We start from the raw sequence: 27,587 nt of genomic DNA on the forward strand, positions 1-27,587 counted from the left end.
ATGTTCTGTTACTATAATAATTAATTAGCGTTAATTGTAAATAATATTCAAATAAATTCAATTTGTCATCTCGTTTTTCAATTATAAATCAATTTCCAGGTTATATCAAGACTAATGTTCTCTAGGTTATATCAAGGTCAATGAAATTCGTGCCTCGGAAAAAATCAATACTTTCGCGTCTGCGCACATCTCACAATTCAGGTCAGTTCCGTTCGTCACTTAACATAATTATAACATGAAAACTTATGAATAATTTTAAGTTAGAAATATGGTTGAGCATAAAAAGTCGTATGAAACTTGCCTATGATGGTAATTAAGACGCTCGTATGAAAATTATGAAACGAGCGCAAGCGCTCGTTTCATAAACAAACATACTTGCGTCTTAATTACTACCATTATAGGCTCGTTGCATAATGTACTATTTTGTTGCATTTGAAATGCACTTTTAGCGGCAATAATAACTACAGTACCTGACCACGTTAACAGAATCACATACAACTTTTCAAATACTTTGTTTTAATTCTACATTTCCTGCAATTTTATGTTTGAAAATACACCTTTTCAGAACACATTTTGAACAATGTTTACATTTTCATGTTACAAAATGACAGTACTGTTTATTTTAGCCCATGTGAAGTCCTTACATTTTGTCAACAAAACACAGTTCCTTAATTAGGTTAAACCTCTTGTGTTATTACGTATCGCATACGATGACATTCACAATTAAAGTTTATGCCACAAATTCCTGAACAAAATCTCCTTTGGAAATGGCCGCCCACTCTTGAATGCGGTGTTCTTTCCAAGCTTGGTAACACACATTTCACCTGTTACACTGCTTAATCCCATAATTTACGTAACGTGTGGATTACACACGAGTCGCTGATATCCGAGACTAGGGGATGAATCTCGAAATATCCCATATTTCACATGATTTATACTGAATTGCAACAAATAGGGATTTGTGGCGGTTGGATGTGTCACCATGAATTTATTATTCTTCCCCCATGGACTTCTGACGTCGAAGTGCACCTGTCTGTCATTACTGCCTTTTTATTGTCGACGTGTGTCAGTTGGCGTGGAGGTATATATTGTGTCCGGATGAGGGCCCTCAATATCAGCCTGAAATTCTCGCCGTCGGCCGCACAGTATGAAAATCATAGCATTGGCAGCCATCTTGACCGCGGGGCGAGCGTTTGGAGCGAATCAATCCATCCATGAATTTCCAGAAGGATTTCTGTTTGGTGCCGCCACTTCAGCTTATCAGATTGAAGGAGCTTGGGATGTGGACGGTGAGTTACAGTGGATGCACAAGAGCAATTATAATTATTCAGTTAAGGTCATCAGGCCTTCTCTTCCACTTCAACATAAATCAACCTGAGGTACAAAGTAATTCGTAAATCTATACTAACAATAAATCTGTAGCTGAAATTTTTCTGATAATGTTTGATTATCCAAAAATAATTGGTGTTAACATGTATAATTATTCATCCTGAGACCGAAAATTGCTTTTTTGAAATTTTTGTCTGTCTGTCTGTCTGCCTGCCTGCCTGGATGTTTGTTACCTTTTCACGCGATAATTGCTGAACGGATTTCGATGAAAATTGGAATATAAATTAAATTCGTTGTAACTTAGATTTTAGGCTATATGGCATTCAAAATACTTTATTTAAAAGGGGGGTTATAAGGGGGTCCGAATTAAATAAACCGAAATATCTCGCTTATTATTGATTTTTGTGAAAAATTTTGCATAACAAAAGTTTCTTTAAAAATGATTTTCGATACGTTTCATTCCAAGCAAAATTTTGATGGGACCAAATTGCACTAAAAACAGATATTCTCTGAACCAAATTATCATATTTTAATTATTTTTATGTAATAACAATTATTAAGAAATATGTTAAAGGAATTATTATTGCACCAAATGAGTGGTCTCTGTACCAAAATAATCGCGTTTTAATTATTTAAATACAATTTAAATTAAGCGACATATTAAACGATTTATCCTTCTATCAAACACGAATGTTCCCTGGACCCAATATCCTATTTTAATTATGTAATTACTTTATATTTATTTCTAACAAGTGCAGCGGAGCGCATGGGTACAGCTAGTAATATAAAAAATTATAATATTCGATGGGATTAGCTATATGAAAAATGTCATAGATGTCAGTAATAATAGGCTGAAATATAGTACAATTTGAATTTTTTTTCTATTAATAATAATAATAATAATAATAGTAATAATAACAATATTAATAATAAATTTATTCCGGTGGTGTTAAGGCCATCTGGCCTTCTCTTCCACGCCACTAGAAATATTTATATACGAGTACATACAGCGAAAAAATAAATTAATAACGTTCATTCATATAAAAAAAAGTACATTTACAATGACAGTAACACAAAACAAAAAAGACAATACAAAAACATTTTAAAATAATTTAAATTAGCATAATATTGAACAAAGCTTAAGATCTACGTATATCAATATTATTAATCTAAATAACTAAACGAGAAAGGGCAATTAATATTGTAAGCAAGAAGTACAATAATAAATTATTATAGAAAGGCCGTAATCCACACATCTATTAACTTATTAATAATACATTTCGTTAGACAAAAAGTGCTTTTCTAACTTAATTTTGAATTTCGAAAGCGTCCTGCAATCCCTGATGAATAGGAGGATGAATATAATGACGTTCTGTGATGAGGGATGAGAAAGAAACACTTGATTCTGATTCCGTACTTCAGATTGCAGATGATATCATTGTACAAGACGTAGAGGATAGTGTATATTTACGTTTTTAAATAGTGGTATGTTATCAGATATGACGAATGGAAATAAATATAAATCAAGAAATTTTACAATAGTAGGAATTGATATAGGCGGATCATAGTAATGAATACAAATTCCCTGAAACTATATTACATTCTAAATGTAACTAATTATTCAACAGTGAAACAAAACAAAAAACGATTTGTAAATGGAATAGAGTGTTATGAGACAATAAAAACACGAGAAAAAATGTATTTTTGATGCGATATTCCAAAGTGCAGTGACAGTGTTAAATTCTGGGGGGAAAAATAGCATTGAAATAAATATGAAAACTCCATTACATTCACAAAAGGATTGGATTTAACATCACAAAGCTTGATCTAATTTACTTAATTTTGGTTAGCCTATTAGCTCTTTTTTTCGAAATGTAACATACAATAGAACAGTAGAACAAATAAAATATCAAACGCAAGATAGAAACAGGAACGCGATAAAAGAAATGAGGTACTATATTTTATACAACAAGGTGAGGGAAAATATATTTGTAGTTTGAGTCATCGAAATCTTCAATAGAATTCAAACAGAAATTCTATTATAATGATTTTTTATTATATTCAAGTTTTTAAACTATTTTACGTTCAAGTAAGGTATATAATGAACACTTTAGTTTCTATATTTCGGTATAGTCCTCCATTACTATAAGGTTTTTCACGTTTCGAAGGTTCCAATCTCATGAGCTTTCGAGTAAATTAAGACCTTATACAGTAGATTAACAAGCGACGTAACTCCCGTGACATAGAATTAGAGGGACTCGGGTTTGCACTTAAGACAATATAGGTCATCACACACACAATGACATGGATTCCCTATGTGGGAATAGATCCCATGACCACGAGTTAGCTTAACGAATGTAACATGTGTGCATAATGACGTAGCAATAATAATAATAATAATAGGAAAACAAATAATAGATAAATGAACCAGATGAAATCTGTAGTAATAATTTATCTAAGCGGAACAGATTCTGATAGAAAAGGAAACAAGAAAACTGATGAAATAAAAGAACTTCAGAATAAGAACATATGAAATGTAGAGGCTACAATCATATCAAATTTCATAGCTGCTTTAGGTTTGCTGGACTTTTTTTTCCTATACCACTTTCGAAACACCTGGCTAAGATGCATTATCGAGATCAATAATTTTAAGCACTGCTGACATAATACAAGAAGCTTGGCTAACACAATTTTCTTCTTAACTGTAAGTCCAAGGACGTGGTTAATTTTTTAATTCTTATTTGCCCAGTTTAAAATCTGACAGATCTTGACATGAGTGTATTGAAACAGAAAATGTTATTACAGTACAGAAAGTCTCTAAGGTGTTTAATCACGAACTCGCCAATGAAAGTAAAGTCTCTCGTATGAAACCTATTAAAAATTAAAGAACAACATTTGCACCGAATGGAAAAATAAAATAATGTGTGAAGAGTTGTCATAGAATAAGCTATATATTAAAAATCTGAAGATAAGGAAGGATTCACATTGCCACGGAACAATAAAATGATACGGTGGGCCGGTAAACAACTACTGCAGCACAAATTCACACACAAAAACAGAACATGCAGCAAACACCTTAGAAATAAGTAACTAGATATTTATTCTGAATTTAATGTTTTATTCTGAATTTAATGTATTTAATATTGAACAAATTTATAAGTATACGCTGTTAAAATTTTATCATAAAAATCGTAATAAGTTTGTATTACAGACACACAATTATGACACAAGACGAAATATTAATTGAACATTAGTAGAACCTAAATGTCTCACATCTGCTGGTCTAAAGCATAGCATAAATTTTGGCCCTCGGTTGTACAATGCTTTAACTAAATTACACCCAGAACTTCTAACATGTAACCCACTAACATATAACAAGAAAATTAGAAACGTGTTAATATCTTCAATTTGATTAAATAAATTTATAGCCTATGTGTATGAATTAATCAACCTATATTATATTTGTATTCTATAATTTTGAAATATATATACAGTCCTACTTTTCACGTGCGATATTATTCTTCTATAGTGTTAATATTATACTATATAATTCCATTGCCGCTGTAATTATATTTTAGTTCCTATTTTATTTTACTTATTTATTTATATTATTATTTTTTATATTAATATTATATCTGAACTGCGACGGAGCAAGAGCGCTGCTCATTCGGTCTCAAATTTTGTTAATACTACTGTATCTTCTTTTTATATTGCTTGTATTATTTTATTTGTATTTCTCTTTGTTTGTTTTGTGATTATATTTCTTTATTCTGTATATTTGAAATAAATAAAATTGAATTGAAAAAAAATTGATGTAGATTATGCCATATGTTGAAGAAGCAATATATCATGTCATGCGAAGATGTCCTGCATTGCACCATATAAGTATCTTTCTAGACATAACAATATACGCACATTAGGCTTATTGCTTTATGAAACTTGAAAAGAAATGGCAGAACCAGTAGCCGACTCTGCTATGTGCATAAACCAAAATACTGTAATGACAAAAAATGCCGCTAATAGAAATGTAGTGAAGAAACAGGTTGAAAATCTGACAAAATATTTGAATAACAAACCAGAATTACTACACGTGCTTTCACGCCTATTGACTTCGCCATTGCCACTCAAAGAAAAGTTACAAAAACCACACTGAATATCTTTATGATTTCTCTGGAACTTGGTTAATTAATAGTACATTATGCAACAAGCCTATAATGAAGGTAATTAAGAAGTGAGTATGGATATTTATGAAACGAGCGCAAGCGAGTTTCATAATTTTCATACGTGCTTCTTAATTACCATTATAGGCGAGTTTCATACGACTTTTTATGCTCTACCATATTTCTAACTTGATATTATTAATTTTATTGTATCTGACCTGGAGGAATGTCCCGTATGTTGTGAGATGTGCGCAGACGCGAAAGTATTGATTTTTTCCGAGAAACAGATGTCCACATTGACCTTGCTATGCCATAAGAACCTACAGAGATAACACTGAAATTAAATTAGACATTGAAAAACGAGATGACAAATTGAATTTATTTGAATATTATTTACAATTAACGCTAATTATTATAGTAACAGAACACAACCTTCTGCGACAGTATTGGATTTCCAGCCTCCGTGACTTTTCGCTAATTCTCTTTCGATTGCATATCCGAGAATAATCGATACTTGCGGTTTTATAACGGTAGAAAGCTGACCTGTCATTGGCTGAACAGTTGTAACCTGAGTCGTCATTGGCTGAAAGACCTGACTTTTAATGAGTAGGTGTACTTTAATGACATGCATTAAAGGTCTGCTACCAGGAGTATAATTACTACATTTCGGCATGGTCGAGCATAAAAGTAATAATATTACAAAGTGCCTAAATAAATCATTAGCGGGACTTTTTAGCAACATAATGTTCCTAATTTTAAATACATAAATATAGTTTCTTTTTTATTACTCACTTCTACAGCTTACACATGTGCGAAAATTATAGATATAGTAACAGTAACAAAATATTAATAGGAATTAATAATTTAATACACAGAAATTAAGATTCTACATATTTTAATTTAACACAGGAAAGGGTGCAAGTATGTGGGACGATTTCACTCATCACAACCCAGAACTCATCTCAGGAGGGGCAAATGGTGATGATGCTTGCCAGTCATACTACAAATATCGAGAAGATATCCAAGCAGCGAAGGCTTTGGGGGTAAGAAAATAATATCAGAATTTTTTATTGCTATTTAAGCTTACTCTGTCTCTTTTCCAGTAAATTTACAATATAAAACTTCAGTAAACTGGAATATATTGAACAAGGTTATCAATTAAATTCCCAAAGAAGAAATGACAGCTTTTCTTTGTTTGTCTCCGTCTGACAGAAATTGAGAGTCTTTCTCGTGTCTTGTGCCAAGCAGAAGTGAATATGATACATTTCGTGATGGCGCAAAATTTTTAGCTTTTACATGGGATCTTAGAAACATCGATCGCCTAAGAACTGTGTGTGTTCTATCATAATCAGGAGTGGCAGGGAAAGGGAGACCCACTCTCTAGATCTGTTGCCAACAGATCCAACGGATCGTTGCAAACAGAACTGACGAACAGATTTTCCTTTCTTGCTTTTTTGATATTGAGCCATTGGATCCGCTAGAAAAAGATCTAACGAATACGTTCCTCATTCCTTGCCTTCTCTGATAATGGTACCGGTGGATTCGTTACAAACAAAACTAAGGAATATATTTATTTCTTGCATTCTTTGACGGAGCCACTTGAACTCCTACAAACACATCTAACGAATATAATCTTCATTCCTTACGTTCCCTCATAATGGTACCAATGGATTCGCTACAAATAAATGTAACGATTAGATTTATCTTTTCTTGCTTTCTTTGATGATAAGGCCACTGGATCTGCTACAAACAAGTCTAACAAGTAGGTTCTTCATTCTTTGCTTACCTTGATAACGGTGTCGGTGGATTCGTTACAAATAGATCTAACGATTAGATTTAGCTTTTCTTGCTTTCTTTGATCATGGAGCCACTGAATCCGCTACAAACAGACCTAACAAGTAGGTTCCTCATTCTTTGATTTCCCTGATAACGGTGCCGGTGGAATCGTTACATACAGATACAACATCCGTTCCCTTTTCTTGCTTTCTTTAATGATGGAGTCAATGAATCCGCTACAAACAGATCTAACGAATAGATTCTTCATTCCTTGCGTTCTCTGATAATGGTACCAATGGATTCGCTACAAATAGATCTAACGATTAGATTTACCTTTTCTTGCTTTCTTTGATGATGGAGCCACTGGATCTGCTACAAACGGATCTAACAAATAGGTTCCTCATTCTTTGCTTTCCCTGATAACGGTGCCGATGGATTCGTTACAAATAGATATAACGAATAGATATACCTTTTCTTGCTTTCTTTGATGATGGAGCCACTGGATCCGCTGCAAACAGATCTAAGAAGTAGGTTCCTCATTCTTTGCTTTCCTTTATAACGGTGTTTGTGGATTCGTTACATACAGATCAAACATCCGTTCCCATTTCTTGCTTTCTTTAATGATGGAGCCAATGGATCCGCTACAAACAGATCTAACAAGTAGGTTCCTCATTCTTTGCTTTCCTTGATAACGGTGCCGGTGGATTCGTTATATACAGATCCAACATCCGTTCCCAATTCTTGCTTTCTTTAATGATGGCCCCAATGGATCCGCTACAAACAGATCTAACGAATAGGTTTCTTCTTCCTTGCCTTCCCCGATAATAGAACCAGTGGATCTATTAGAAACAAATCTAACGAATAGGTTCTTCTTCCTTGCCTTCCCCATCCTGATAATGGAACCAGTGGATCTATTAGAAACAAATCTAACGAATAGGTTTCTTCTTCCTATTTTCCCCGATAATGGAACCAGTGGATCTATCAGAAACAAATCTAATGAATAGGATTCTTCTTTCTTGCCTACCCTGATAATGGAGTCAGTGGATCTTTTAGAAACAGATGTAACGAATAGCTTTCTCATTCCTTGTCTGCTCTGATAATGGATCCGAAAAAGTGGAAATTTCTACAAAATTTTAAAACTGTCGCAGCAAGTTGAATATCGCGAAATTCTTGAATCATCATTAGTTATTACGTATCGTTATATTATATTGACTACAGACAGGGGATGCACAACCAAAAGAGTAATAATTTAAATCTGATTACAATTATAACTTTCACATTAACGACAGGAATAATATTCAATATTGCTCATTCCTTATTTTGCCATTTCAGCTGGATTTTTATCGTTTCTCTATTTCGTGGTCTCGCATTATGCCCGATGGATTGCCCAACAACATAAACCAAAAGGGAATCGACTACTACAACAACGTTATCGACGAATTGATAAGCAATGAAATACAACCTATGGTACTGACTATTATTATTATTATTATTATTATTATTATTATTATTATTATTATTATTATTATTATTATAGAAAAGACAAAGTATATGACTATTTCTCGTGACGAGAATATTGTACGAAATGGAAATATAAAAATTGGAAATTTTTCTTTTGAAGAGGTGTAGAAGTTGAAATATCTTGGAGCAACAGTAACAAATATGAATGATACTCGGGAGGAAATTAAACACAGAATAAATATGGGAAATGCCTGTTATTATTCGGTTGAGAAGCTTTTATCGTCCACTCTGCTGTCAAAAAATCTGAAAGTTAGAATTTATAAAACAGTTATATTACCGGTTGTTCTTTATGGTTGTGAAACTTGGACTCTCACTTTGAGAGAGGAACAGAGATTAAGGGTGTTTGAGAATAAGGTGCTTAGAAAAATATTTGGGGCTAAGAGGGATGAAGTTAGAGGAGAATGCAGAAAGTTACACAACACGGAACTGCACGCATTGTATTCTTCACCTGACATAATTAGGAACATTAAATCCAGACGTTTGAGATGGGCAGGGCATGTAGCACGTATGGGCGAATCCAGAAATGGATATAGAGTGTTAGTTGGGAGGCCGGAGGGAAAAAGGCCTTTAGGGAGGCCAAGACGTAGATGGGAAGATAATATTAAAATGTATTTGAGGGAGGTGGGATATGATGAAAGAGACTGGATTAATCTTGCTCAGGATAGGGACCAATGGCGGGCTTATGTGAGGGCGGCAATGAACCCTTAAAAACTAGTAAATAAGTAAGTATAAAGTGTCACTAGTGTCTTTAGATACTTCGTTTTTCCATTTTATAATATTACATTTCCTCTTCAATAATGTATGTATTTATATGGAGTCCATTTCTATTAAATATTCACTTTGTAGTTTTTAGGATTTGAAGCCACATGTTTAGACCTATAGGAGTAACATATTGTAATTAAATTACTAATATTATTTCAATTCTATATATTTAGTATATTAGTCTTGTATCTCTGTTTGCATTTATATTCATTACTTCTTCATAATGCTCCATGCATTTCCTGAGTTCAACAAAGAACAGTGTACCCCAGACCTGTTAGAAATTCCAAATTCAAGAGCTCCTAGCAGAATAAAACATGCGGTACAAGTTTTTCGTACGGTCTGGCGATGACACTTCAACTGACCAGACAGTGCCACTCCACTCCTCGGTCGGACGCTTTGCTTAGTAATGTAAGGACGAGAGATCCTCGTGCACATTTCATAAGCTCTTGAGATAAAACTTTTTCGGCACTCCAACACTACTTTCTTACCAGATTTACTAGCATCTTGACATCGCGACCTTACAGTATGTCTAGGCAATAACTGTAATTAGTTGAAAATGAATGATGTTTAAGGGAAGACTCCACTGAAAATCATGAAAAATTTTCCAAATTTTTTTTAGCTATTTCACTTATTCAGAATTTATATTTTCATACCCCAAATGGATTCAGCTCAATTCTGATTATAAATACTCGTATGTTTACACTTTTTAAATTAAGGCTGGAAGGGGGCGTGGAATTTAAAGATCTGTCAAAATTGTTTTTCATCGAAGGATTCTTTTTTAAAATTTCTGATTACAAATCTAGTAACTTTTTGTTGACTCCCTGAACACCAACTTTTTTATGCCAAATATTAATCAATCTGGATGAAATTTTTACTGCAAGTATTTATGAGGTAGCTGCATGTTTCTATGCATTTATGTTGCGAGAAATGCTGCTAGTTTATTGTACTTCGTAAGAAAAATATTAATAAAATAAACTAGCAGCATTAAGAAAAATATTAATAAAATAAACTAGCAGCATTTCTCGCAAAATAAATGTATAGAAACATGCAGCTACCTCATAAATAATTGCAGTAAAAATTTCATCCAGATTGATTAATATTTGGCATAAGAAAGTTGGTGTTGAATCAACAAAAATGAACACAGAAAAATAGATTTGAAAATAAAATAAATATTTATGTAAATTAATATTCCCCTCCGCTACATTCATCTAGTAACTTCAGGGAGCCAACGGAAAGTTACTAGATTTGTAATCAGAAATTTTAAAAAAGAATTCTTCGATGAAAAACAATTTTGACAGCTCTTTAATTTCCACGCCCCCTTCCAGCCTTAATTTAAAAAGTGTAAACATACGGGTATTTGTAATCAGAATTGAGCTGAATGCATTTGGGATATGAAAATATAAATTCTGAATAAGTGAAATAGCTAAAGAAAATTTGGAAAAATTTTCATGATTTCCAGTGGAGTCTTCCCTTAAGTGGATTTGGTTTGAAATTCTCAAACAAGAAAGACAGCATATAGACAAATGAGTTTCAAGCAAGACGTGACTACCCCACAATATCACAACAAGTTTCTTTTTATTATTGCTAGTAAGTTTGAAATGAATACAAATTAATAAATACAGTGAAAGATAAACTAGCCCACTCCTGAATGAGTAAGACTCGTGCTCAGGAGGGGATTCCAATACAAACAAAAATAAAATTAAAATTGAGAGAGAATACAGATTAAAAGGTGTTTAATATGTTTAAACCCTAACTATAAATCCAACACAATTTTTTCTTTTATTAATTTGGAGAGGATTCGTCGTTGAAGTATTATTGGAATAAAATTTGTTTAATAATCTGGGACCTTGACTCATGCTATGATAAAAAGCTGCATTGGTTCTACATTTTGGTTCACACAAACGCAGAGAATTCATATTTTTTAGTCCTATATTTATGTACATAACTTTCAAAGTTATTAAAATTTCTATGAAAATATTTTAATAAAATAAAATAATACATTTGTTTAATGTTGAAAACTTTGAAACAACAATTCAGTTGGGTAATCTTTCTGATTTTTTAAACAACTTTTTAATACTTTTTTCTCTAGTAAAATTAGCGGATAAAGCTTGGATGTATAAGTTCCACCCCAACCTATAATACTTACTTACTGGCTTTTAAAGAACCCGGAGGTTCATTGCCGCCCTCACATAAGCCCTCCATTGGTCCCTATCCTGAGCAAGATTAATCCAGTCTCTACCATCATATCCCACCTCCCTCAAATTAATTTTAATATTATCCTCCCATCTATGTCTCGGCCTCCCCAAAGATCTTTTCCTCTCTGGCCTCCCAACTAACACTCTATATGCATTTCTGGATCCGCCCATACGTGCTACATGCCCTGCCCATCTCAAACGTCTGGATTTAATGTTCCTAATTATGTCAGGTGAAGGATGCAATGCGTGCAGTTCTGCATTGTGTAACTTTCTCCATTCTCCTGTAACTTCATCCCTCTTAGCCCCAAATATTTTCCTAAGAACCTTATTCTTAAAAACCCTCAATCTCTGTTCCTCTCTCAAAGTGAGAGTCCAAGTTTCACAGCCATACAGAACAACCGGTAATGTAACTGTTTTATAAATTCTAACTTTCCGATTTTTTGACAGCAGACTAGATGACAAAAGCTTCTCAACCGAATAATAACAGGGATTTCCCATATTTATTCTGCGTTTAATTTCCTCCCGAGTGTCATTTATATTTGTTACTGTTGCTCCAAGATATTTGAATTTTTCCACCTCTTCGACCCCAACCTATGATACCATACATAAATATAGATTGAAATAATGCTAAATAAATTACACGTAAAGAGTTAATAGACAAAATATTTCTTAGAATAACAAAGTAACATAATGTTTTACGTAATTTATTACAAATATAATGAATATGATTATTCCATTTTAAATGATTATCAATAATTATACCTAAGTATTTAACCTCATTAACTTCATTAATAACTGAACAATTGCAATTTATATCGGAACAATCAGAATTATGCATTTTAATTTGTAGTATAGATGAAATTGGTTTATTACCTTTATTATTTAAAGAAAATGGGATAGCTATTGTTTTATCTGTATTAATTACAAATGAATTATTAGTCACACCTTCTTTTCTTAAAGTACCTTCTAGTAAGCATGAATAACTGTGTCTTTACCTGCTGAAGGCTTGCAAATATGAGTTTAAGTTTGGCAGTACCGTTCACAGTTGAACTTGAGTATATCAGAAAATATTTAATGTGGATTAGTCATGTCTAGTTTGAAACCCTCCAATTAATGATGAAATGATTAATGAAAGTTTCGCAATAAGAATATAATTTAGAAAGAAACTTAAAGAAATAATCCACTAAAAATACATGACATTTGCAATAAAATACTGGTCCGCTTAAAATTAAATAATTTGGTTATATTTTAATCTGCTAGCACTCAACATAGATAAAACAACTTTCATTCCCTTTTCTTTAATTAAAATAGGCCTCCCTACAGTGGAAAACAATTATAATTTAAAAATTCATAGCAATAACTGTACAAATATCTATAATAATTGCAATTATCCTAAACTACACCCATCAACCCAGGTGAAATATTTAGGTATCTTCATCGATCAAAACTTAAAATGGAATTTTCATATTAACTACTTATGTCTTAAATCACGTAAAAGTCTATACAAATTTGTTCAATTGCGTCGCTTTATGGCAGTAAAATTATTGAGAACAATATTTTTAGCCCTAGTTGAGTCTATAATACAGCATGGAATTATAGGATGGGGCGGATTATCACAGAGTACCATTCGCCCATTAATATTACTACATAAAAGAATTATTAAAATATGTTTAAGAAGAAAACTTGATCATCCAACTCATCTCATATATAAAGAATTTAATGTTTTAAATATCAAGCAAATTTATATGTACACTATTTTGAATCACTACCATAAATATCAAGCTAAATTAATATCGTCCGATCATGACCACAACACAAGAAGATACAATATTTCGCTCCCCCTCATTGAACCAAAATGTAAGCCTGAAGCAGGTCTAAGGCACAGTTCTAATTACGGTCCAAGATTATATAATGGTTTTACAAAGAGGAATCCTAAACTAAAATTATTAAACAATACATTATTCAAAAAACAAGTGCCTGAACTGTTTTCAAAATTATAATCATGTAAATTCTTATTCTTTCTTTATTTTTTGTAACTTTAACAATGTTGTATTCTTAACTTAGTATGTTAATGTATAGGCTATGGTACGTTTTGTTTGTTTGTTTTTTTTTTTATTCTTTTTAAACTTTATGTGTAGGCCTAATTACATTTGACAATTTTAATGAGATTATTATTATTATTATTGTTATTATTATTACTATTATTATTTTATTATTATTTTTTTTCTTCTATCCAGTTTTCATTCTATGTCACACCCGACGTCAAGCATCTTGCTTTTTCGGGCGTGAGCCAGTTACCTAGTATTTATACAATAATTTGTAATATGTAGACTATTTGACTAAGAGATTTGTAATCAATTTCGAATTTTGAAGAATATTCATATATGAGTATTACAATAGTATTGTAAAATATTTGTTATTGTATGTAATTTTTTGCTTCCAAAAAAAAAAAAAACAATTTCATTCTCTGTTTCTCTCTTATCCTGACAATTAATTATTTAGTAAGATACATTTGTGCGAGATCGTGCGTATTTGCTTGGTTTCCGCACAAAACCAACCCGCGGAAAGTCTTAAATTCCACATTCAGTATTCCCAACCGAACACACGTAACAATTTCCCTCTTCTTACAGCTTAAGTGACATATTCATTTTACTGCTTTAGGCTTTTAACACATTATTATTTTTAGAGACGTTCAATATAGTAATAATTATAAATTGGAAACTTACCACTGCGATTTCACCTAAATTGCACTGTTAATTATTGTTTTTAAATATTTGCAAAAATTAAGTAAACTCTACAACTCCACTAAAGTTACTGCATTTCGTGATGCATGTAACATTAAGGAAGCTGTTTGTTTTAAGTTCGCATTTATAGACTGGGGGAAAAAAAGACAGACATATATCACGGCCTGCTGGAGTATAGTAAACACAGAAAACATTTTAAAGCAACAATGTTGAAAATAGATATTTTTGTTTTCCAAAATTGCCGTCATTGAACAGAAACCAAGATGGAGATTTCATTGCAACTAATTAGAAATTCCTCTTTCAGGTATGTAATAAACGATCTTCGCACAAAATAATGTACGATACACGAGCGGTATGTTTTCTTTCAATTCTCGGAAATTAAAAAAAGCTCAACTACGTTTCGCTTTTTCAAACTTTTCCTCGAACATGAAAACTTCAACATACCGCTCTTGTAACGCATATTACTAATATTAACTAAAGTGTAACAATCGAAAACTGAATTAGACGTTAAAATTTTATAAACAACATTCTATGATTACAGGTAACGATGTTCCACTGGGATATGCCAAGGTTCTTACAGGATCTTGGAGGATTCGCTAATGAAATAACTGTAACTTATTTTGAAGCATACGCTAGAATTTTGTTCGAGAACTTCGGAGACAGAGTAAGTATCTTTTATCAAAGAGACTTCGAGGTTGTAACATTTTGCAAACCTTATAATGGCCTCGACCTAATATTTATTTGAATTGCTTGCAATAATTTTATCTGTAAGTTGAGATTTGTCACATGTTTTCTTTTAATTTGAAACATTCATAGTTTGAAACGAATCTGATAATTCGGACGTGGTAGTTTGAGACCAAGCTGAGACATAATACATTGATAAGCTAAATAATCACATTATATCTAATCTCCAGAGAGTAAAAATAAGAATTTGGCGATGTGAGACCTTGGGGTTACCTAACATTCACCTCACAGTGGGGGAAAATCTCAGAAAAATCCAACTAGGCAAACATCAATATTTATTTATATGAACTGAAATACAATCTTTGTAAATTATTTGTGAAGAATCACATCATTCAGATGTCTAATCTCACGGCACTGTCACTAAGCAACTTCATACCAAAATAGAGTGATACATTTGAAACAGAAGACTGACTGAACACTAAAGACTGCTACATGAATTAACAATTGAAATCATAAAACTATTATTTTTATATGTGTATTAATACTTACTTTCAAATATATGTTGTCATTTACTCTGCTTCAAAGAAACTGAAAGTTAGAATTTATAAAACGGTTATATTATCGGTTTTTATATAGGTCTATGGTTGTGAAACTTGGACTCTCACTTTGAAAGATGAACAGAAGTTAAGGGTGTTCGAGAATAAAGTGCTTAGGAAAATATTTTGGACTAAGAGGGATAAAGTTACAGGAGAATGGAGAAAGTTACACAACACAGAACTGCACGCATTATATTCTTCACGTAACATAATTAGGAACATTAAATCCAGACGTTCGAGATGAGCAGGGCATGTAGCACGTATGTTTTCGTTATAATAAATTGATATATTTGGCTTGAAAAGGGTTTTTACCTTTGTCATTAAATTATTTGTTGTCTTTCTTGGGTATTAGGATTTATTTATTCTTACTTTTGGTTTAGGTGTATTAATTTAAGTAAAGTTGGCAAATCCAGAAATGCACATAGTCTAGTGTGTTAGTTGGGAGGCCGGAGGGAAAAAGATCTTTGGGAAGGCCGAAACGTAGATGGGAGGATAATAGTAAAATGAATTTGAGGGAGGTAGGATGTGAAGGTAGGGACTGGATTAGCCTTGCTCAGGATAGGGGCCGATGGCGGGCTTATGTGAGAGCGGAATTGAACCTTGTAAATAAGTAATTTCTGCTTACAAAAAGAATTACAGGCAGATATTTCAGAACTCTTCTAGGAGATAAGAAACAATTATGGGAGGAAAAGTGAAGAAAAAAATACCAAATGTATATAGTGTAACACCTATGCAATTTGCTCTGCATTTCTCATAAGAATGTTGGAAACCCCTGTTATAGCAAAACTAGAACTGGTGCTACGTCGTCAATACATAATGAGAACATTATCAAGAGTTTACACGAACAAATGGAAAGATTATCAGATACGATTATGTCATAGCATAAAATTTATGAAACAAGATTATAATAGGAGTTTTACCCACTTATTAATAACGACGGCTACATAATTCATAGATAACAGCTTGTTCGTGATCACATGACGCCATGGATACGGCGTGGTTGAGTAAAGTAATTGTGTACTGGTGCAGGAGAATACTTGTAAAATTTAACATTTTGATACTCTATTAAAATAAGCAACTGCGTTATAAAATTAATTAATGAAATAAACGTGAATGAAAGCTAAAAATATTTTATGCTCGACCATGCCGAAATGTAGTAATTATATACCTGGTAGCAGACCTTTAATGCATGTCATTAAAGTACACCTACTCATTAAAGGTCAGGTCTTTCAACCAATGACGACTCAGGTTACAACTGTTCAGCCAATGACAGGTCAGCTTTCTACCGTTATAAAACCGCAAGTATCGATTATTCTCGGATATGCAATCGAAAGAGAATTAGCGAAAAGTCACGGAGGCTGGAAATCCAATACTGTCGCAGAAGGTTATGTTCTGTTACTATAATAATTAGCGTTAATTGTAAATAATATTCTAATAAATTCAATTTGTCATCTCGTTTTTAAATGTCTAATTTAATTTCAATGTTATCTCTGTAGGTTCTTATGGCCTAGCAAGGTCAATGTCGACATCTGTTCTTTGGAAAAAATCAATACTTTCGCGTCTGCGCACATCTCACAACATAAGGAACATTGCTCCAGGTCAGATAAATAAAATTAATAATATCAAGTTAGAAATATGGTCGAGCATAAAAAGTCGTATGAAACTCGCCTATAATGGTAATTAAGAAGCTCGTATGAAAATTATGAAACGAGCGCAAGCGAGTTTCATAAATATCCATACTCACTTCTTAATTACCTTCATTATAGGCTCCTTGCATAATGTACTATTATGTGACCAAATTATATTCCATAACGGAACACTACCTACAAACAATTGAAGAAACACAACAAATATTTGCAGCACGTGTCGCTGGTGACAACTGGATAAAATGAAGCAAAGATATTGCACAGGAAACGAACATTTTAAATTTGTCTAATTTTACTTTAAAAGTAAACAAACAAAAGCATAGTGTAGGAATTCACCTAAAATTTAATTTAGATTCAAAGCCAGGATGTGAAGTATTCCCCTATCCCCTTTGATTTATAGCGGGTGAAACGTAAGTAATGTCATTATTTACTTGGGGTTATTCTTTGAGTTATTTCAAACAAAAGATTCTAATCTACAATTTTTCTCGTTTTTGCTTCTTTTGGTAGTTATTTTCTTTATATGAAATATTTCATAGCGTGTTTTGGGAAAGCCACTGTTTTAATTCCCAATATGCTCAGTCAATTTAACAGAGCAGTGTATTTTGATAATAAATGATTGAAAGAATTTTATTTTTGTCCTTTATAGTGCAAAATTTGATCCGAACTTTTATTTATTTATTTATTTAAACTTCACCATCAACAGACGCAAGCTTCCAATTATAGGCGACTTACATTGATAAATATACAAAATACATAATAAGAAAAAACAAAACAAGCAACACAAACGTAAGAAAGAAAGATACATAATAGATGCTAGAATATAATATTGCAGTTAATATTAGTGCCAAATGTCAATATAATAATGCAAAATTATTTCAAAATTAAAGTAAAGAACATTATAATGCACTTATACATAATTTAAATATGTAAGGAAATATAGTTATTTTTAATATTGTATGAAATTTTTTACTATTAAACTGAAATCTAATTGTGTATCATAATTTAAAGACAGAGAATTGCAAGTATTACACATAACAAGCAAGGGAGAGTTCCTGAAGAAAACAGTTCTAGGAATTGAAATAACAAAAGATTGCCTATGACGTAATTCTGTTCTTTTTATATTGAAATGAAGGCATTTAAATAATCACAGTTATTCAACATACCATTAACAGACTTATAGAGTAAAATTTGGCTATTTATTAATAGTCTAGATTTTAAAGTCGTATAATTAAATTAAAGAAGTAACTGATTATATGAAATTTGCTTTTCATAAGACGACACGTGATGTTTTTTTTTTTAAAAATATAAATAACGTAAAAATCTTTTCTGTATCCTTTCTATTGCCTCTGATGGGACTGGAACCGAGGTGACGCATACTCTAGCTTACTCCTAACTAGAGCTTTATATAGAATATCAATAGTGTATGTATCAATCTAGTTTGTAACATATGTTACATTGTAAAATAACTTTGCAGAAAGAAAAGTTACATTACTTATCGTTCACTCTGTGTATCAACAGGCTTTTAGAGGAATGGAAATTAACACCGCCCGAAAGTATCCACCTGGGAAACATTAATATAAATAAAGCAGTAGAGTGGGCAGTTTAAAAGTCCCGAAGAATTCCTCGCCCGGTCGGCGGCCGAGCCCCACGCAATCGCCGACATTCCCCGCCATGAAATCGCGGTGCTCTTCCCGCCTGCAGTCAGTCGTGAGTGAGATTTTATTAGACGTACGTCAAGAGCAGAAAGGAGATTTTCGAGGATTAGGTACGCTTCAAGACAGCTTCTATTTAATTTTTTTTGTAAGTCCATGACGTCTTGGTTTTCTTTCAAGAAGGATCAAAGGTCCTAACTTACAAATACTTAAATTTTTATTTTCACAGAAACTGAGAATACTTATTCACTAAAATTTTCCAATATTTACTATACCAGTATTTATTGTAAACCTGTGACATTGACAGACAGAATAAGACCTGAAGCTGTGTTGGAAAGAATGGATGAAGAAAGAATGCTAATACTGATCAGGAAGAGGGAAAGGAATTGGCTTGGTCACTGGCTGAGGAGAAACTGCCTACTGAAGGATGCACTGGAAGGAATGGTGAACGGGAGAAGATTTCGGGACAGAAGAAGATACCAGATTATAGACGACATTAAAATATATGGATTATATGAAGAGAGAATGAGGAAGGCAGAAAATAGGAAAGACTGGGGAACGTTGGGTTTGCAGTGAAAGACCTGCTCTTGGACAGAACACGGAAGAATGAATGAATGAATGAATGCATATGTATTGTTTTTTTTTTTCCATTAGCGCATTCCTATTCCTAAGGAAACATTAATTGTACTAGCCAAAAATGGCTCTATTGATTTTTAAATTTTGATTTATTTTATCTGAATATATCGATCATGCGGCTTAATTTTATGTCCGATTGCATTTTCGAATACTTAGGCCTACTATTTTAAAATAACTTTTTAATAATATTTATGCATTTCTATTGTTAAATGTTTATTTTATACGCGCTTTTGGGAAAAGGTTTTTTTTTTTTACATATATGCCCCAGTTTCTCAACATCTGCACGACACTTTTACCACTTAATTCAGGGAGTATTGTGATGAGGATCTACTTTTTTGTTAAAGTTTCTTAAGTGGTTAATCTTTAAAGAAATAAAATGCCTGACAATTTGTTTACAAATGTGAAAGTTTTCTATGAAATGACGAACTTCTTCTTACTAGGTAAGATGGTGGTCGACGCTGAATGAGCCTTACACGTATTCCCTGGGCTACGAAAGATATCAAGACGAAGACTTCATCATCACAGCGCCGAGACTGAATACGAGCGGAGTGGGGATGTACTTGGCTGCCCACAACATGATAAAGGCCCACGCCAGGGTGTACCACCTGTACGACAAGCACTTCCGTGCCACGCAGAGAGGTGAGGCAAGACATTCCTGTTCTGTTGTACACAACTGTGTACAAAATCTTTCAACAAGGATATCCAGTGTATTCCGCTAATTCCATCGTGATTAAATTGTTTTGCTTCCATTCTCATTTATTTATTATTTATGTATTTATTTATTTATTATTTATTTATTTACTTATTTATGTATTTATTTATGTATTTATTTATTTATGCATTTATGTACTTATTTATTTTTTATTAATTTATTTTTATATATTTATATATTTTTTATTTTTTATTAATTTATTTTTTTATTTATTTATTTATTTATTTATTTGTTTATGTATTTATTTATTTTTACTTATTTATTTATTTTTTATTTATATATTTATTTATACTTATTTATTTATTTTTTATTTTTATTTATTTATTTGTTTTTATTATTTATGTATTTATTTATTTTTATTTATTTATTTGCCATTTATTTATTTACTTTTTATTTATTTTTATTTATTTATTTATGTATTTTTATTTATTTATTTTTTATTTATATTTATTTATTTATTTATTTTCCATTTATTTATTTATTTACTTATTTATTTAGTTACTTATTTATTTATTTACTTATTTATTTATTTACTTGTTTATTTATTTAGTTACTTATTTATTTAGTTAGTTATTTATTTAGTTACTTATTTACGTACTTAATTATTTATTTACTTATTTATTTACTTATTTATTCAATTTACTTATTTATTTATTTAAGTAGTTATTTATTTACTTATTTACGTACTTATTTATTTATTTACTTATTTATTTAATTTACTTATTTATTTATTTAGTTACTTATTTAGTTATTTATTTATTTAATTATTTATTTATTTACTTAATTATTTACGTTCTTAATTATTTATATATTTATTTATCTATTTATTTATTTATTTATTTATTTATTTATTTATTTATTTATCCAACCTTTTGGTCTCGCCGCAGGCAGGTGCAGTTTCAAAATAGTCACAAAAATGTTATCGTGTGAATCGTGATGTAGATCACAGACTTTCCCGCCATCAACACTGAGCCCATACTTTCTACGGGGAACAGTACAATTGAAAAAAAGCATAATGTTTAATACGTGAATGAGTTAGGAAGATGTTAGAAGATGTGTAAGATATTTAGAAATGTAATGTGCTAATTTAATATTTCAGGCAAAATATCCCTGAACCTTGCAGCGCAGTGGACCTCGGCCTTGAACAGCAGTTCCAGGGCTGACAGAGAAGCAGCGGAAACTGCAGTTCAAATCATGGTCTGGGCTTCGATATATTATTATTCATGAACACATTAGCAGACAATAGTCCAGTTCGCTCGAGTTCAAATTTGCTTGTTAAATGAATTCATATCACATGACTGATTGACTGCTGTTACGATCATACATCAAGGCGACTGAAGTATGAGGCCTGATCATATATACAGGGTGACTACAAACTCTGCCGACGAACTTTGAGAGGTTGTTCAGGGATATTTGCCGAGTATTTTGATATGAGACACCCATGGTCGCCGTCGGTTCTTTACAGACTATTGGATTTTCGTTCGTTTTATTACTTCAACTACCTTTCTATCTGTTTAGATGGAATGAGTGTAGTGTTTGCGAACAAAATGTAGCCTACACTTCATTCGGAGTCTAGTTGATCAGCCAGTAGGGAAAAAGGGGGGAAAGTAAGAGGGGTAATGCCGTTGTACAGTAGTTGTAATCATTCCTCTTGAACTACCGACAGTCCTGTCCCAGGTTTTCTTTCCTGCAGTGTTAGTGTAGGGGTGATACAGTATGGATGACTTTACTGATGCAGAGTTAGCCCGTACGCACCTCGTGTATGGTATCGCGCGATGTAAATGAAGAGCGGCACAACAACGCTACGAAGAGCTGTCTTTTGCCTGTTTCATTAATTCATTTAAGTTGCTTTGTACAGTAATTTATGGTTTATTTGTTCTTGTACAAATGATATTACAGCAGTAAGAAGGAAATGAGTACCTTAGCTGATCAATTTATTTGTATATAACGCCATTGATCACGGTCGATGAAATCAATTTCAAATTACTCGGTAATCAGCAACCGGAGTCCTCGGGTTCCTTACATAAAACACTCGGAAAACATCTCTGAACGACCTCTTAAAGTTTGTCGTTAGAGTTTATACTCACCCTGTATATCAGATTGGCCACTCCCATGTTATGAAATGGCAACATATAAAAGAGAACAACCACCAGAGCCTCCACTGTCTAAAAAGCATTTTTGTAACGACCGCTAGATGGAAGTATAGTTGCAAGCTGTTACTCCAAGCAATTACATAAGGGTTATAACGTGACTTCTTTTCACTTTCATTTTGTTGACTTCTTTTGCAGTCATTAGATGGCAGCATAGTAAAACTTATAAAAAAGTGGTTGTCTTGAAAGTCCTTTGCACTGATTAATGTGTTACATGTGGTCAAGGGTATCAGTCGTGCAGGAAAAATAATTTTAACTACGAAAGCTATCACACTTTAAAAAAATATACACAGGTTGTAAGCGATATAAATAGCCAAAATTATACAGTCTGTACATCTCGAGCTACTAAACATGACGTATATTGAAAATTTGTTTTTCCTTCTATTTTTGTTTTTAATTCCTAAAATATAATGTTTTTAGGATTGATAGTAGTCTAATATTTAATGTTCGAATAAATATGTGAACTTCATTACCAATGACCTTCCGTCCAACACACGCTAACACCACAATAGAGGGACAACAGAGTACTCTGATTTGTGAACAAGGATATCACCACAGTTGCAATGTACGTGCGGACCGTAGCAAAAAATGACGGTCTACTACCATTTCAAAAAACATTAGACTCCTAGATAACATTTTTTTTCTAAGGAAACCACAAAAGGTACAGAAAAATTTTATTAGAGTTTTTGTTCAGTAATTTATGCCATATCACCAGTATTTTAGGCAGTTTGTACCGTTTACACCCTGTATATATTATGAAGAGTTTGGATGAAGAACTGAGATATTAAGCAAGGTAGACCTCTAAATGTAAAAATTAATATTATAGTGTAAATATTCATTTCGGCAGGAATTTGTATATAAACTATAAAAATTGCAGTATTAATGTACACACGCAATATATATCTCACCACCACCACCACCACCACCACCACCACGTGTTAGGCAATATCCTGTTCTAACTTGAAGAAACAAAATTGAATGTACTAAAATACCTGCGACAATGAAGTCACGTTATGTGTAAATTTTCATTTTGACTAGTTTTAGTTCACAACCAAACTCAGAATTATTTTGCTCCAACACCATGTAATATCGAGAGATCGTTCTGGACATTTAAATTAATTTTGACAGTGAAACGTCTCTTCTTATCTTGCGAAATCAAATAAATTATTATTAAACATCCTACACTAACTTGGACAGATGAATTTGTTTCTATGAAATCAGAGCACACTAGCAACATTTTCATGACCTCAACAATACGTGACTTTATTGTCGAAGGTGTCTAAGTCTCATGTTATTTATTTTATTTTATTTTAGTTGGTTATTTAACGACGCTGTATCAACTACTAGGTTATTTAGCGTCGATGAGATTGGTGATAGTGAGATGATATTTGGCGAGATGAGGCCATAGATTACCTGGAAATCACATTATGGATGGGGAAAACCTCGGAAAAAACCCAACCAGGTAATCAGCCCAAGCGGGGATCGAACCCGCGCCCGAACGCAACTTCAGACCGGCAGGCAAGCGCCTTAACCGACTGAGCCACGCCGGTGGCCTAGTCTCATGTTAAAGTGAGAAACCAACCAACTTATAGGTACACTAGGGAGAAGTATCAATTTGTCGTAGAATTTTCATTCCTCAACTATAGGCAGCCAACAAACAAAACTCAGTGCGCAGAAACCAGCGGGCGTGACTGTCTCGCGCAGATGACGTATGCTCCCTTTCCCAGCATGCTCCCCGTTTCCAATCATACTACCGTCACTATGCGCATGCGCATGTATTATCCTCTTGTGCTGAATGAACACGTGTTATTACTATAGAGTCAGGGAGTCGCATAGCGTTTTATATTAAATATTAATTTAATTTAATTTAAATATTTAAAATTTAAATATGAGAACAGTTCCAGTGAAGATAGATACCGATTGTGACTTAGAAAGAGACGATGTTGACATCTTGTAATGTTATATTCTCTTAATTGTTTTTGTTACAGCTGCTCTTTGAGTGCACATGTCCGCAACAGTAGCCGTTATAGCTATACCAGTAGCCGCTTATTAAAGAATCCGAGTACTGCAGGGGGGGTAAGAGGGGTATAGCATGCGCGGCGCGAGGAGTTTGAGCTGAGTTTTGCTTATAGGATGCTTATAGTTATTGGTTTTATTGCTCACATACTTCTTTTTATTTCTTGAAAATTTGTCTTATTTTTCCAGAGAGAAATGTGTAAATTAGATAAATCGTGGAAAACAAGAAAAGATGTTAGTACTGTACATACATTTATATATATGGAAAATAAAATATATATATGCATTTAAAATAAAAACTCTCGAAATATGCATTTATGCAAAATATATTTGGTTTCATTGGAACGTCAAAACCATGATCGGCTAAGATCCGTTTTTACTTTTGCAATATAGGGGAGAGTTGGGTAGTATCGGACATCGGGTAATATCGGACAGTGCGTTTCTTTCATCTACCACAGATGGTAGTACCTGAATGACGTAGTTACGTAATTGTATGCGACATCACAGAAACTTAACCATGTACTTGTGCAGATATGAACATATACTCGTGAGTTTTAGTTCGATCTTAGTTTTAAGATACAAACTAGAATATTTCAAATGTTATTTTAAGTGATCGTTTCATTTAATTTAGTATATTCCCTGTTGTTGTTGTTGTTATTATTATTATTATTATTATTATTATTATTATTAGTATTAATTATTAGTATTATCATTAATTGTATTTTTAATTAATAAGTTTATTATTGTCATTATTGAGTGTAATTAGTTACCACTGCCACCGGGTATATACCCATTGCAGTGTGAATACATACATACATACATACATACATACATACATACATACATGTCATTCAGGTACTATCATCTGGTTGTAGATGAAAGAAACTCACTGTCCGATATTACCCGATGTCCGATACTACCCAACTCTCCCCTACCAAATCAATAAAAACATGCGACTGCATGAACTTCCGCGGTCTGGTAATCAGAAAGTAAGAATTGTAAGAATTTCATATTGCAATTTTTTAAAAGAATATTTTGTTAATTCTTTTTAGAGGTTTGTGGTTGGAAGACAATGGATGTCTCACTGCTAGGAAAGTGACAATGATTGATACGGCTGTCTCTCCAATGTTTCAGATTGGTTCGTACGCGCATCCGATATTCAGTCAACAAGGAGATTATCCGGAAATCATGAAGGAAAGGATAGAAAGACTGAGTCGCGAAGAGGGATTTCCTGTATCCCGGTTACCTTCATTCACTCCAGAGGAGGTGGAGTATATCAGAGGTGAGGAATTCAGCTAGTATTGTGAACAAGAAAATACTGGGTGTTCATTTCAAAGTGTGTCATGACGTCACTGTTGTTGGGTCACCGATCTGAAGCTAGTTTCAGTTTATATGTTCGAGAAGTTGCCTATTATTTAAGGCGTTCTTCAATCTGAACTTGAGAACGTGTACGGTATAACTTGAACGTCGTAGCAACAGATGGCGGTCTGTACGGTCTGTGTGCTACCATAACCTCTTTCGAACTGTGTTTTGCGCCGGCAAGTCGTACGCAGGGTATTTGTTATCATCGGTTGCGTACGGTAACATTCCACAACACAAATCAAATGCTCCGTGTCCATGTTGACCGTCGAAGTTAATGTCAACAAATACGTAAGTAACCGTCTTAACCCTCTCCCCATATCCCGACAGTACGTATTTCCAAACAGTTCACATTCCTGCCACTACCGGCGTTACCGTACATATCGGCACGTACTCTTCAGAATGAACGCCGTACTTGCTAGCCAACTTCTCTGCCTCTTAGATTATACACCTGAGCTGCGGAAGTGTAGGAAGATTGAATTCTCTAGGCTCATCAGCTAGCCACATGACGGCATACAGCGAGCCATGACACATTTTGAACTGAACACCCAGTACATTATACTCTCAAGTTGCAACCTTGTAACGCTCTTAGTGAGTCTATCCTAAATTTAAATTAAAACTTACTTAGTTCTCTTTCTGTTTTTAATCTTTAACCTTCGACCACACAATCACGATGATCATTACTACCTCCGCTATAACACTAACGTCAACATGCAGAATAATAATAATAATAATAATAATAATAATAATAATAATAATAATAATTTATTTATTTACTTATATTTAATGTGCTGTACAACAGCCAGAGGCCAATTACAGTTCAGCACAAAGAATATAACAAAAACATTAGCAATCATTATTTACAATAAAAGTACAAAGAAATAATTAAATTAATGGCAATTAATTAAAATGATAATTACAAATGAAATAATGGAATCATAAATGAAGAATGGAATCATATAAAATAGTATTACAAAGATATACAAGATTATAATACAACGACAATAATGACAATGAATGGACGGGATAAAATGGATGACTAAACTACATAGCATAATGAGATAAAAGTAATTGTATTAGAAAATGAAAGGATGGAATCAAGTAAATTAATAAATAACAAAATGATATAAAAGTTAGCGAGAATAATATTAAAATACATATTTAAACAAAAGATATAAATGAAAACTGATATAAAACTTCAAAATATATACCACACATTAAATATTTTGAAGTTTTATATCCGTTTTCATTTATATCTAATAATAATAATAATAATAATAATAATAATAATAATAATAATAATAATAATAATAATAATAATAATAATAATTATAATAATAATAATAGGCAATAAAAACGTAAAAAAAGCAAAATAAATTATGAAGAAGGCATTATAAATTTTAAAAATACATAATGTATTTTAACAGTAAATTTAAATTATATCAACATAATTCACATATTTACTTCGTAGTTGATACATGTTGACTTATAAAATATTTTTTTTTTTCGTGATTAACTGTCTTTTCACAAACCTTACATAACAAAACTGTTCCATCGGTTGAAAACACATGGGCACCAAATTCACTAACGTAAGCATGAAGTTTACTTTTCAATGGTTAGGCATTCTAGCTAGCCGATCTTATACCTTC

At 32.6% G+C, this 27,587-nt stretch overlaps 1 protein-coding gene across 1 annotated transcript in view; it reads left to right on the top strand.

The window, feature by feature from the left end:
• The first annotated feature begins 1,129 nt into the window (after nt 1-1,129).
• LOC138699419 (myrosinase 1-like) overlaps nt 1,130-27,587 on the top strand; it is a 38,188-nt gene continuing 11,730 nt past the window's right edge. The window contains exons 1-7 of the mRNA XM_069825280.1: nt 1,130-1,289; nt 6,399-6,532; nt 8,598-8,732; nt 15,029-15,151; nt 20,142-20,340; nt 21,513-21,610; nt 25,714-25,861. Coding sequence (XP_069681381.1) covers nt 1,148-1,289; nt 6,399-6,532; nt 8,598-8,732; nt 15,029-15,151; nt 20,142-20,340; nt 21,513-21,610; nt 25,714-25,861 — 979 coding nt within the window. The 5' untranslated portion in view covers nt 1,130-1,147. The remainder of the gene's footprint in view (nt 1,290-6,398; nt 6,533-8,597; nt 8,733-15,028; nt 15,152-20,141; nt 20,341-21,512; nt 21,611-25,713; nt 25,862-27,587) is intronic.

Source organism: Periplaneta americana, chromosome 5 (genome assembly GCF_040183065.1).
Source record: "Periplaneta americana isolate PAMFEO1 chromosome 5, P.americana_PAMFEO1_priV1, whole genome shotgun sequence".
Taxonomy (NCBI): domain Eukaryota; kingdom Metazoa; phylum Arthropoda; class Insecta; order Blattodea; family Blattidae; genus Periplaneta; species Periplaneta americana.